This window comes from Cyphomyrmex costatus, unplaced genomic scaffold (genome assembly GCF_001594065.2).
Source record: "Cyphomyrmex costatus isolate MS0001 unplaced genomic scaffold, Ccosl1.0 scaffold57, whole genome shotgun sequence".
Taxonomy (NCBI): Eukaryota; Metazoa; Arthropoda; class Insecta; order Hymenoptera; family Formicidae; genus Cyphomyrmex; species Cyphomyrmex costatus.
The window spans coordinates 64,952-77,470 of NW_017279883.1; the positions used below are offsets into that span (position 1 = coordinate 64,952).

At 30.6% G+C, this 12,519-nt stretch overlaps 3 protein-coding genes across 3 annotated transcripts in view; 2 read left to right on the forward strand and 1 right to left on the reverse strand.

The window, feature by feature from the left end:
* The window catches only part of LOC108779268 (laccase-4), a 14,127-nt gene extending 6,648 nt beyond the window's left edge, over nucleotides 1–7,479 (forward strand). Inside the window, exons 2-11 of the mRNA XM_018546653.1 lie at nucleotides 2,034–2,101; nucleotides 2,702–2,985; nucleotides 4,129–4,339; nucleotides 4,537–4,856; nucleotides 5,268–5,391; nucleotides 5,466–5,686; nucleotides 5,822–6,008; nucleotides 6,302–6,508; nucleotides 6,587–6,805; nucleotides 6,902–7,479. Coding sequence (XP_018402155.1) covers nucleotides 2,034–2,101; nucleotides 2,702–2,985; nucleotides 4,129–4,339; nucleotides 4,537–4,856; nucleotides 5,268–5,391; nucleotides 5,466–5,686; nucleotides 5,822–6,008; nucleotides 6,302–6,508; nucleotides 6,587–6,805; nucleotides 6,902–7,275 — 2,215 coding nt within the window. The 3' untranslated portion in view covers nucleotides 7,276–7,479. The remainder of the gene's footprint in view (nucleotides 1–2,033; nucleotides 2,102–2,701; nucleotides 2,986–4,128; nucleotides 4,340–4,536; nucleotides 4,857–5,267; nucleotides 5,392–5,465; nucleotides 5,687–5,821; nucleotides 6,009–6,301; nucleotides 6,509–6,586; nucleotides 6,806–6,901) is intronic.
* Nucleotides 7,480–9,601: 2,122 nt separating this feature from the next.
* LOC108779290 (zinc finger protein 883-like) lies at nucleotides 9,602–10,114 on the forward strand. Its single transcript, XM_018546678.1, has one exon. It carries the CDS (start codon nucleotides 9,645–9,647, stop codon nucleotides 10,068–10,070), a length of 426 nt encoding a protein of 141 aa, XP_018402180.1. The 5' UTR covers nucleotides 9,602–9,644; the 3' UTR covers nucleotides 10,071–10,114.
* A 1,048-nt stretch (nucleotides 10,115–11,162) lies between these two features.
* LOC108779286 (BRISC and BRCA1-A complex member 1) lies at nucleotides 11,163–12,448 on the reverse strand. Its single transcript, XM_018546674.1, has one exon. It carries the CDS (start codon nucleotides 12,206–12,208, stop codon nucleotides 11,258–11,260), a length of 951 nt encoding a protein of 316 aa, XP_018402176.1. The 5' UTR covers nucleotides 12,209–12,448; the 3' UTR covers nucleotides 11,163–11,257.
* Nucleotides 12,449–12,519: the final 71 nt, after the last annotated feature.

Genomic DNA, 12,519 nt, shown 5'->3' on the forward strand with positions numbered 1-12,519 from the left:
ATATATATATACACACACACATATATTTTTGTTAATATTTTATATAAAAGATTATAGAAATTATTTTGATAATAAAAATAAATAATTAATATTTTAATAATTATAATAATACATAAATAAGTATGATATACAGTGTATTTACTAACAATTGTTTTGACATATAAGATTAATTTATCAAGAAAAGATTTTTTGGTAAATTCTTAGAAGAGTAAAAATAATTTGGTAGTAAAAGGAAATAATGATTATTAATATTATCATCATAATTGCGGATAATAGCCGTGTCTATAGTGCTGCAACGATGCAATACGTTACGTGAAGTTGTGCTAAATTTGTAAAGCTACGACGTATATATGTTATGTTGTAAGAAGCATTAGGAATTTCAACATACTGATATCAACGTAATTTCTCGGTTGAAACATTAAACGCTGTTTTACACGTGCGTACATGATAATTAAGTGGGATATATTTTCCATAATTTTTCGTAAAAGTAATAACCATATAATGTTATGTATATATGTCAAATTTTATACTAATTAGTAGTTTAAAATATAAAAAAAGTGCGTATAGGTATTGCGAATATATAAAGTTTATAAGATATTAAAAACTCAAACTGGCATCATTTGCAGTCATATTGTCGTCATTTTTCATTAAACTGATTTAATGTTGTCAAAATGACGTCAAATATCTGAAAACAAAATGCAATCGTAATATCATTTCAACAAAAATGATCAATTCCTTAATATAATAACTATCAAAGTTAATAATTAAAATTAAACAATGAAAAATAAAAGGATTTTTGCAAATCAAGTTCGTGCAAATAAATTGAAATTTACTTACATAAAATAACTTTAATTATCTAAATGACTTTGTAATTCTTTAAGTTAAGTTGTTTTAATGCAATTTGTTGGATTTTTTTTTAAATTTAATGACACGTAGAGAGTTAGAAAAATTGTGATAAAAATGATTTTTATTATTCTGTTTGAGGAAAAATCTTATTACACGTTGACTAATGGATCATTAAAATACGCCAGAAGTAGGACATTCTGTACACGTGCATTATCGTATCATTTATCGTATATTGACGTAAGAAGATGTAAAGTTTAAATGAGACTCGATTGTTCAAGTTGAATCCTGAATAAAAAACTATCCTCATCTTCAATAATTTACTACTTTCCTGCAAATTTGCACAGAAAATTTAAATTACATTATAGTTATATGATAGTAATAAACTAAATAAAATTATAGTTTTTTATAACTGTAATTAGATCTTTATAAAAATATATATGAAATATAACATTATGTGTCGAAAAGTAGCGTAGGCAAAATCAATTTTACAATTAAAATATGAAACCAATCTATAACCTTTGTAGAAAAGTACTACTGAGCACTAGGAGTATTTTGAGGCACTACTGTACTACTACAGCACTACTGCGCTGGTGTAGTAGTATAGTAGTGCTGAGTAGTATTGTAGTACAGTAGTGCCTCAAAATACTCCTAGTGCTCAGTAGTACTTTTCTACAAGGGAAATAGTTTTTGTTTAATTAATATAAGTGAAACAAATATAAATATAATAAAAATGAAAAAGAAAAGAAGAAAAAATTAAAAACACTATTTTATACTACATTTAGAAGAAATTTAGAAAATTTACGACTCAATTGCTTTACGATCAATATAGATATATAAAATGCTTCTAGAGTGTAACGGAAAAAAGCAAAAATCAAAACCTTTTTCAATTAATTTTGCATTTCGAAAATTAAAAATGAATTTTTCTTTTTCTTGACTTAAATTTCGATTTACTTATTTTTTGTACAATTGTACAATGTAATCTTAAACTCACATATCATATCATCAAAGTTTAACACTTTATGCTCACGCATTACATACTCGTAAGGCATAAACGCACAATATCTTTTAAATCCTGGTTATCATTGTCGAGTTATCTCCGTAATCTCAAGATTTCACAAAACGTTACATGTAATTTTACATGTTATGCATATCTAATGTATTTCTGAATGAAATTGCCTTTGTTACAGATCGAGAATGACAATCTGGAATGTGCTGTTTGTTCTGCTCCAGTTGATTATTTATAAAAGTCGATCAGGTTAGTTGCTTTTCATTATATAATATATTCATCTTGGTTTGCTAGTATTGATTAGAATTTTTCACTTTTATTGTCTTTTACATGTCTGGGTTGCATTGACATTTCCTATTTTTTTTATTTTATATAAAAGCGAATTTTTATGCTATTATATACTATATGAAAAATATGTTGAAACATTCGCATTCTACATTCTACTATCTGTGCATAATAATACATCATTGAATAATTTATAGCTCAAACATAATAAAATAAAATATTATTTTGAAGAAGTGAAATTAATTAAACACTAATTACCAAAATGTTGTATCTGATTTATTAAAATTAATAACGGAGAAATGATTACGACATTTTATCTGAGATCCTATCTAAAGTCAATTGAAATATGTACAACAAGTGTGATTATATATTTAAATATTTCTCACATTTTATCTGAGAATGCACAGTCCTATATCCACGGTGCTAAAATTCGGTCCGAATTCTTTGCTGCAGAAATGTGTCAATCAATAATTTTTACAGAAAAACGACAAGTTGATTGACTAAGTTGGGGAAAAAAATTTCAAAACAACTTTTTTTTAAACCAACATTTGTTTTGGATTTTAGAAGTAACGATGTACAATGACTTCGGTCTGACGCCAATTGATCCGGAAATCGTCGACATCGTTGATTGGAAGCGTCACGCGTGTCGGAGAACATGCAAGGATAATGAGGCGCCTCTGGACTGCTATTACACCTTCAAACTGGAGAATTATCAGACAATGAGCAAAGCGTGTTACGATTGTCCCTTCAATATCACAGACTGCTTTCGACCTCATTGCATTCCAGCGGATGGCGTGAACCGATCTATCATGGTTGTGAACCGGCAAATGCCAGGTCCGCCTATCGAGGTAATTATGTTAAAAACCCCTTTCGTACATGTTAGTTTTCATATTTATGCTTCTGCTTTATTTTCTTGGATACCATCTTTTATTCAGCAGGAAAACCACATCGAGAATCTTTATCAGTTTGCGCTATTAGTAGACAATGAATAAATTGAACGAACGTGAATGTTTGACATTAAAAAACTAGAGAGGAAAAGCTTGCTATATATGATATATATATATATATATATATATATTGAAAGCTTTTATATACACACGCACATACATATATATATATATATATGTGTGTATATAAAAGCTTTTAATTACATGTTATTATTTATTTACCATAATTACATTTAATTAATTTCCGCTCATTTTTTAATTGATCTTTATTTTCTGTATGTATATTTTTTTAATTCTGTGGATATAAACAAAATTATATATTTAAAGTAATTTACACAGATTTTTGTTGCGAAACACTTTTGATTGCTAATTACTATTTTCTTAGTCAGCTGCGGATTTTTTAGTTCGGTCGCTAAAAATGATTCACCGCTTCGTCTTCTTTATTGCAATTTTTTACAGTTTAATTATTGCTCGCCGATGCTTCCTCGTTACATTATGCGAATACATATGAGAACAGTGCAGTAGGATTCATATTGCAGATATCTTATATACCTTACAACTTAATATATTTTGAATGGGAATCTTATAATGATTGTGTAACGAGCACTTCAAGGAATTATTTGTGCGGCGATTATTTTGTTTGACAAATATTTGTTTGACAGAATAATCACCGCGCGAATAACTCCTCGAAGTATTCGTTAGTCATTATATATTATAGTACAGGATATCTGTAATGTGAATCCCACTGTTCTCATGATAACATTAAGTATACACACATCGTTCATATTTTACTTCTAAATTTCACTTGCAATTTCATCACAATTATTATAGATACGCAAATAAAATTCTTTGCGGACATTAGTGATAATTCAATCACGCGTTTTAATTACAAACCGTAAACATCGCCGATAATGATATTCGATCTATATGATCTCATAATCTCATTTTAGTGCGATCTGTGGTCGATATAAGCGGTCGTTGCGAGTCAGATCAAGCAAATCAAGTGAGATGAGAATATTCTAAAGGAAATTGCTTTAATTACAGGTGTGCCAAGGCGATAGGATAATAGTCGATATGATTAACTTGTTGGTCGCGGAGAGCACTACGATGCACTGGCACGGCCAGCATCATATCGACACGCCATATATGGACGGTGTACCCTACGTATCGCAATGCCCTATCCCTCCTGGAGCAACCTTCCAATACAATTACATCGCCACCGAAGCTGGCACACACTTCTGGCATTCTCATACAGGTGCACTAAATTTTGTTCTCAAGTAATCGCATTTGACATTATCTCCGGAAAGTTGAAGAAAACGTTGCTGAAATCAATAAATCCATTTACTTTAAAATATTATAATTTATTGACGGTCTTATTAACAGTATTCTGGAAAATTAACTGTTTTCAAGAGATCCATTGTTTGTATAATATTTTGTATTGCACGTTTGCAGGATTTCAAAGAGGTGATGGCGTGTTCGGTCCGTTAATCGTTCGTGTACCTCCCAAAATGAACTGGCACAAGGATTTATATGATTACGATGAGCATACACTAATAGTCGCTGATTGGGTTCATGAATTGGGTCTCACCAAGTTCTTGGCGCATTACCACGCTGACGGTCACAATAAAGCGCCGAATTTACTCATAAACGGTCTAGGCCGTTTTGTGGCCCAAGATAATAAGGATCCCCTCTTTCCGAAATCAGTGAAGAACTCCTTTTCGTTTACAGATCAGAAAACTGATATGCCTATTACGACATTCGTCGTAAAACCGGTAAGTTTAAATCATAGGAGAAAGTATTCGTAATATAAAAGACTAATATTTGCATAAGATGACTGTAAGACTTTTCATTTTGCTATGTTATTTAAATCTATTTAAGTTAGTGCATATTACCTTTAACGCTTCAAAAATGTTAATTTTGTTAATTTTAACCGTTATTTTCTTATTCACATCAAATAAGAAACAAATAAAATTTTTTTTATAAAAAAACAAAAGAATTACATATTCATCTATTTTTTCGAAAGACGTTTTATAGTCAATATAACTTTATCCTTTAAAAAGAATATCTTTTAACATTTTAAAATCATTTCTACTTTTTCTTCCTTTTTTTAAAAATACAATTACATGATTTGTACTTATTTTTTTTATCTCAATCTGACTTTTATTTATTGTTTATGCTTACAGAAGTTTCGATATAGATTCAGACTTATTAATGCAGAGTTCCTAAATTGCCCTATAGAAGTTTCTGTCGACAACCATACCTTGTACGTAATCAGTTCAGATGGGCGTGATATTGCATCAGTAGAAGGTATGACTTTACTTTCAGTATTTCTTTATAGATTTATCATGTCTTTTTTTAATATATTATTATGTAATGTGCAGCCGAATCGCTGGTAAGTTACGCCGGGGAAAGATTTGATTTTATAATTAACATGGACCAACCGGTGGATAATTACTGGATGAGATTTCGAGGACTGATGGATTGCGATGAAAGATTTTTGAGCGCCTATCAAGTCGCAAAATTGCAATACGAGGGCGCACCCGATAAAGAACCAACAGAAAACGTTTCATATGATCGTGTAAGAAATAACGCCCTTGGACTGGTATGTATACTAATGTTTTCATATATATATATATATAATTTCCGTATAGTGCCCTTTTAAATAGCTTTCGAAGCGTTATTTCATCTTTATTTTGAATTTCTTTAGAATAAATAAAAAAACCATTTCTGATTTTAGCAAGTAAACGCCTTAAACGAAGGAACTGAGTCAAACAATAGCATTAGTATGCCAATGTTGGACGCGATGGACGACGATGATGTTTCAAACACCAGAAATCCTGATTATCAATTTTACATATCTTATGATTTTTACAAGAAAGATAATCCATATTTTCATCGCAAGAATTTGTATGATTTCCGTCAAGGTAAATATATTCAAATATATTAATTTTTAAAAATTAATTTATAATCAAAAATATAAAAGAAAATTATTAATTTTTGATATCTCTATTAAAATGTGCATTATATTTTTTAATAAATCTAACTAATTGTTTAGTTATTGAAAATATTCCACTTACTAAATGCTTTAAAATTATGCCTTATTCAATTATACATATATACATTCTTTAATGGAAAAGTTACACACAGCTTTAGAGTTTGTCAAAGTGTGTGTATATCGTTTATTGTTTCATAAAATATTTCAATCGTGAATTTTCAGTGAAACAACAGGTGTTTACACCGCAATTGAATCACATATCAATGAAGCTACCGTCGTTTCCACTCCTGCCCGAAAGACATCTTATTAAGCCGAATCAATTTTGTAACTCCAGCACGGTCGGGGAATGCGAGAATGATTACTGCGCTTGCACTCATGTGCTTCAGGTTAAAACTAATAGCGTAGTGGAACTAGTTCTTGTCGATGAAGGTGTGTAAGCAATAAATACTGCTTTTGTATCTCTAATTGTTTAAGCCATCTAATAATGCAACTAATAATCCTTGGCAGGTGTTCCGTATGATGCAAATCATCCGTTTCACCTTCACGGCTATCAGTTCCGCGTAGTGGCTATGGAAAGGATAGGACATAATACTACCGCCGATGAAGTGAGAGAATTAGATAAGCAAGGTTTGATACACAGGAAACTCAAACGGGCACCTTTGAAGGATACGGTCACCGTGCCTGACGGTGGTTATACTATTGTGCGATTTTACGCTAATAATCCAGGTAAGACTTTATTACATATAAACAGGTAAATAATATTTAAAAATACGAATCATCAATGTATGAAGGTAAATAATCGAGCTGATCAATATTTTTCAGGATATTGGCTGTTCCACTGCCACATCGAGTTTCACGTGGAAATAGGAATGTCACTGATCTTCAAGGTGGGCGAAGACGAGGAAATGCCACCTGTGCCTAATGATTTTCCTAAATGCGGCGACTGGAAATTGATGACCAAGGCGCCAATGTTAGCGGTAAATTCGACAATGTTGGCGACAAATTCGACAATAATCGAATACAAACAGTCAAAAGACAACGATCTCGAGAACATGATGAAGCAGTTCTCGGAATACATGGCGTATTTTAAGCAGTTCTTGTCATTACATACATCCTCGGCATCTAGTCCGAATATAACACTGCTGCTTTTTATCGCTTGTCTTTTAAGCTCTGTGATTCGCGTGCAAATGTTTTAGGATATATCTATGCAAATAGTTTTGAAGTATTGAAGTCACATTACAGAAGACTTCTACTGCAGATTTAATTCAGTATGGTCACGAATTTGCTGGCGAATGTTTTCTTCTCTTTCGTTTTATTTTGAACAAATATATGACAATCACTGCACGTAATAAACGTAAAAACGTGATCATAAATAAATTAAAATGATCGTGTGCCGATAATGACGGATATTTATCATAGTCATAACTAAATATTACGAAGTACATATTAATATTTCTAGGAAACATTTGTCTGTGTTTTCATTATCGCTGGTGATCAGATAAACGCAATCTCGCGAAACCGATGAATTTTGTACAAAATAACGATAGAAATTTTTTAAATATATTTCGCGATCATATTGTGTATTTATCTACGACGAGCAAATGAATGTGTTAACAAGTGACTTGCATTTCTGTGATACAAAAATAGATTATAATTATTCTATAATTGTCAGATTGCTAATTACCCTATCCGGTATAATGTATATTGTATACAGTTTTCTAATTTAACTTTTATCAATTTCAATGACAAATTATTTTTATTCACAGAGGAATTATATTCTCGGCAAGAATGTCAGGCAATAATAGTGTTATAATAAATAAATAATATTCGTTATTTAAAAAAAAAATCTTGTAAATCGAATTTCAAAGGAAAAAAATAGATAATGATTATCAATTTCAAACAGACAATTTTTCTTGGTCGAAATTAGATGTTCCATAAAAATATATAATGTTTGATATTGATGTGTATTTTCCTTGAGGACAAAATTGACTAACAAACCAAACTTCTAACAAACCAAAGAATCTGTTATTAAAATACGATAAAAATGAAATAACCATCTTGACAAATACATTACTATAATTATACTGTAATTATTCAATCACGTATTGTATATAGTGTTTTCAATCTAATCATACTATTAACATAATCAATAGAAGATTCGTAAACATATTATCAATTGTATGATTGTGTTTCTTTACTTTGAATATGTACACGTGGATATGTATACGTTTCCATCAGGGAAGTGTATGTATCACTATTTTTAAATATACATGATCTCTTTAAAAAACTTAATTCTCGAAAAACTTTTTTACTTTTTAAGAACATCTCAATTTTTATTAATAGAGAATCAATGCAATGCGTATGACATATTTTGTAATATTTATATAGATACTCACGGAATATAAATTTATCGTTTACACAGAAATTTATTTAAATTTGAAAATCGTAAATAACATGCAAATATACAAACAATTCAAAAATTCAAAATACATTCTGTATTTTGAGATTGAGTAATACAATTATTTATTTATAATATTCGTAGAGATATTCCTTACTTTTATCTCTTCTATAAAAACTTCTGCATACATGCAGACATACATCATATACATATATAGATATATATGTATATATATATATTATTTATCTATATTTACCGGAGACTTGTCCGGATACACCAGTCGGGTATTCCCCGATGGCACTTTCATTACGCCACTCGCACAGTATCATCCGTTTTGCCGAGAAAATATATGTCATTATGACATACTGACAATGTCTTATCCGTTGTTTTTTTTTGGCTAGTCATACTTTTGCTTTCGTACTTTTTTAAGTGTACATTAATGGTAATATTCGGGAGTATGTTATACATAAATACTCAAGAACGCTGTTATACTTGCTGCGAGAAGTATACAGAACTCGTTTTCAGAAGCGACGAGATAACACATGCTTCTACAAAAATTGAATTTGAAACTTTGGTAAGGACGTATAATACTATATGATAAATTGCAAGCAAGTGTCGTGTACAATTTCGATTGATCTACAAGATGTAATATTAATTTATGACTTCCAGAGAATTTAGAATTAAAATTTTTTTATACATATTTAAATAAACAATAATTAGAAAAATGTAATTGATGTTATCCGTAATGAGAGTTGCCTGTAATGTGAAATTATATTACGCCTTAAAGATTAATTCAAATGTAAACGACAAATAAAGTGATAAATATAAGGAAACAGATTAATTATCTTTATACGAAACAATTTTCAATGAGTATTATTCATGTATTTTTCAGAATATAAATAAATGTTACGACAGATGAATTGTATGTGTATAACAGAGAAATTTATTGAACTGTTATAATTTATAACATTTATTGTATTTATATATTTATTGTAATATTTTAAAAATAATTCGTAAATTACATCACAATATAATTATTTCTAGAGATCATAAAAAATATATCATATTAACTAAAATATTATTTTGCAGCTTTAAGACGCATTTAGAAAAATCGGTGAGCAATTTTTGTCAAAATTTATCTATCAGATTATCGGCAATCTAGAAATAATGGAAAAGTCGCAAGTCAATGAAAATTTTCAAATTGAGAAAGCTACGGAAGTTGACGTTAAGGTAAAAAGAAATAACGATTCTATTAATACAGAAAATAAAGATAGTATCAACAATTCGAAAGTCCGTAAGAACACTGGAATTATAAGGAAGAAACAATTAATGTGCGAGTATTGCCAAAAGAAATTCAATCACACGGGAGACCTCAACAAACATAGAAGAAAGCACACCGGTGAGCAGCCTTACGCATGTAATATGTGTGAACGAAAGTTTACGACGTCATCTAATCTTGTTAGACATCAATATCTACATCTCGGGTTAAAGCCATTTCACTGTCAGATTTGTGGACACAATTTTACCCGAAAAATCAAACTTTCCGCCCATTTGATAGCAAAGCATCATGAAGCTCTAAAATCTGACCAATGAATAATATAATGTTATATAAATTATAAATAAAATATTAAAAAAGTAATAAGCTAAGACATAAGAGTTAACAAAAATAACATTATAAAAGAAAGATGATAGAATATCTTTTAAAGTACGATCGAGTTTATATTTCTTTTAGACATTGTATGTTTGATTTGCTTACGCAAAACAGATCGTTTCATAACTATATAAAAATGATTTTATTTATTTGATGATAGTTTGAAAAGCGATATATATAACACACAATTATCTCTTTTTTGCTGTATATTCTCTAATAAATATAAATAAAATTGTTAAGGAGATCCTAAAGTCATCTGTTTTACCGAATGTGCAATTACTTTTCCCATTTTATAAGTACTTTTCCATCTATATTTTACAATTAAAATATAAATGATAATGTAGTTCAAACTTTATGCTAAAAATAAAAAAGGTTGAAAATTACAATTTTGTTATCAGTTTGTGACGTAACAATATTTGGTTTATAATGTTTATATTGTATATACAAATTTTATATAATACTTCATAAGTACATATATAAAACAATTTTGGTTTGAACTAAGAATTACACAAACAATAATTGTTGAGTTTTTAGAATTATATTTCTAAACCTAGATGTCTAATATGAAAGATTAGTTAGCAAATTTATATTACAAGATTGATGTAGTAATGTATCTATGGTGTTCCACAGAAAAAACAGCTTTGCAACTGCTATGATTCTTTAACATAATTAGTTTACATATTTAGATCCAGTGAAAAACTGAAGGCAAGACCAATTAAAAAATTTTACAATAGTTACAAAACTATTTCTTCTGCTAAACACAATCAATGGCTATGTATTCCATGACAAAAGTAGCTTTGCAACTACTGGAAGATTTCTTAATATGATTAATTCTTGTCCTTTTTTATAGTTTCTTACAGAGAAAATCTAAATGTATAAATCAATCATATTAAAGAATTGTACACAATTGCAAAAGTCACTATTCTATTAAAACTAATAACATATAAATCATTTGTAAGTCTTAATAAATCAGCAAAATAGACGCCTTTAGAATCTTTATAAAAGATATTACTGGTACTAGCAAATGATTGCCCTCAAATTATATGGCATTAGATAGATCTGATCTGACGAAAATTACATGATAACTTTTCCATAAAAATAAGTTACTTAATAACAAATATACAAAACACTATACATTAATATGCACTTCCTGATTGGCAGTCATTGAGTAAAGAGTATAAGAAGCATCCTTCTGTGGTGGACGTTGCAAGGGATGTGCTAGGAGCTTCGCCATATTATCATGTATTTTAGCAGCGTTCCTACCTACTTCGAAGATATAAGAGAAATTGGTTGTGTCTAAAGCTGCGATTTCGGCGTATACTGCCTCGCACATGTTATCATCGCTAGGTGGTTCATGGGCGAACAGCACATCCAAGAAGAAATATGGGTTCTCTGTTAAAGCCTCCAGATACTTCTGTCCGGTGTGGAACTTTGGGATGGAATTTGATCTTCCATATATAAAAATGACACGCGAGGTGAATGTTGGTTGGTTCCTTGTCGGCATTGCTATCCGTGAGTGTATCACCTCGAATAACAGTCCCAAATCATAAGTCCTCTGCTCCTCGTCTGGTACATCCTCCATGATACCCTCCAGATGATTGAGAATAGTTTTTGTATTACTGGTGTAGCCACAGAGCCAGGAAGCATTGCGTGAATCCAGACTCATTAGTGCATACTCATGCACTCCAGGCTGTATAGTAGATTTTGCGCCAACAAAGTTTTCCACCACACGTTTTATCATAAACAGGGGTAAGTATGTTGCACCTGTACCCAATTTGAAGGGTGTACATTGCTGCTCTCTCACTGTATCGATAACAAATAGAATCTTCTCAGGTAAATTGAGTTCAGGTACATTCCTTATAAAAACATACTCCTCTGGGACAGCTGTAGTGGTAGCATCAGGCTTTTTACTATCTACAGGATGATGTACTACATCGTTATTATTGTTTTTCCGTGAACTCTTTGCCTGCTGCTGCTGTTGCCGTGACTGAGTTTTGGTGTGCGCTGGCTCGATAGTCGCAACATTATGCAGTTTTTCGGCTATCACTTCGATCTCCTCATTCGACTCCTTATCTGACATGTTTATACCTTGTATCCACGGATAAATCTAACCTCTTCGCGCCGCTCAAAATGACAGTATAACCTCACCTCGACGAATGTCTCGAGGCATTTGGAAATAATTTGGAAGCTTCATATAGCGCGTAGATTTCGCGCAAACCCCTATGCGGATAATTTAAAATCCAACTATGTGCCTGACAGTTCCTGATAACGAACAGATCAGAATAGAGTACTTAAAGGATCTCTAAATTTCCTGATGATCTGCCCGTCTGTCTACCCTCGGATTTGGATTTCTTGGAAATTTGGAATTGAAACTGTTCGTAATCGAAATAT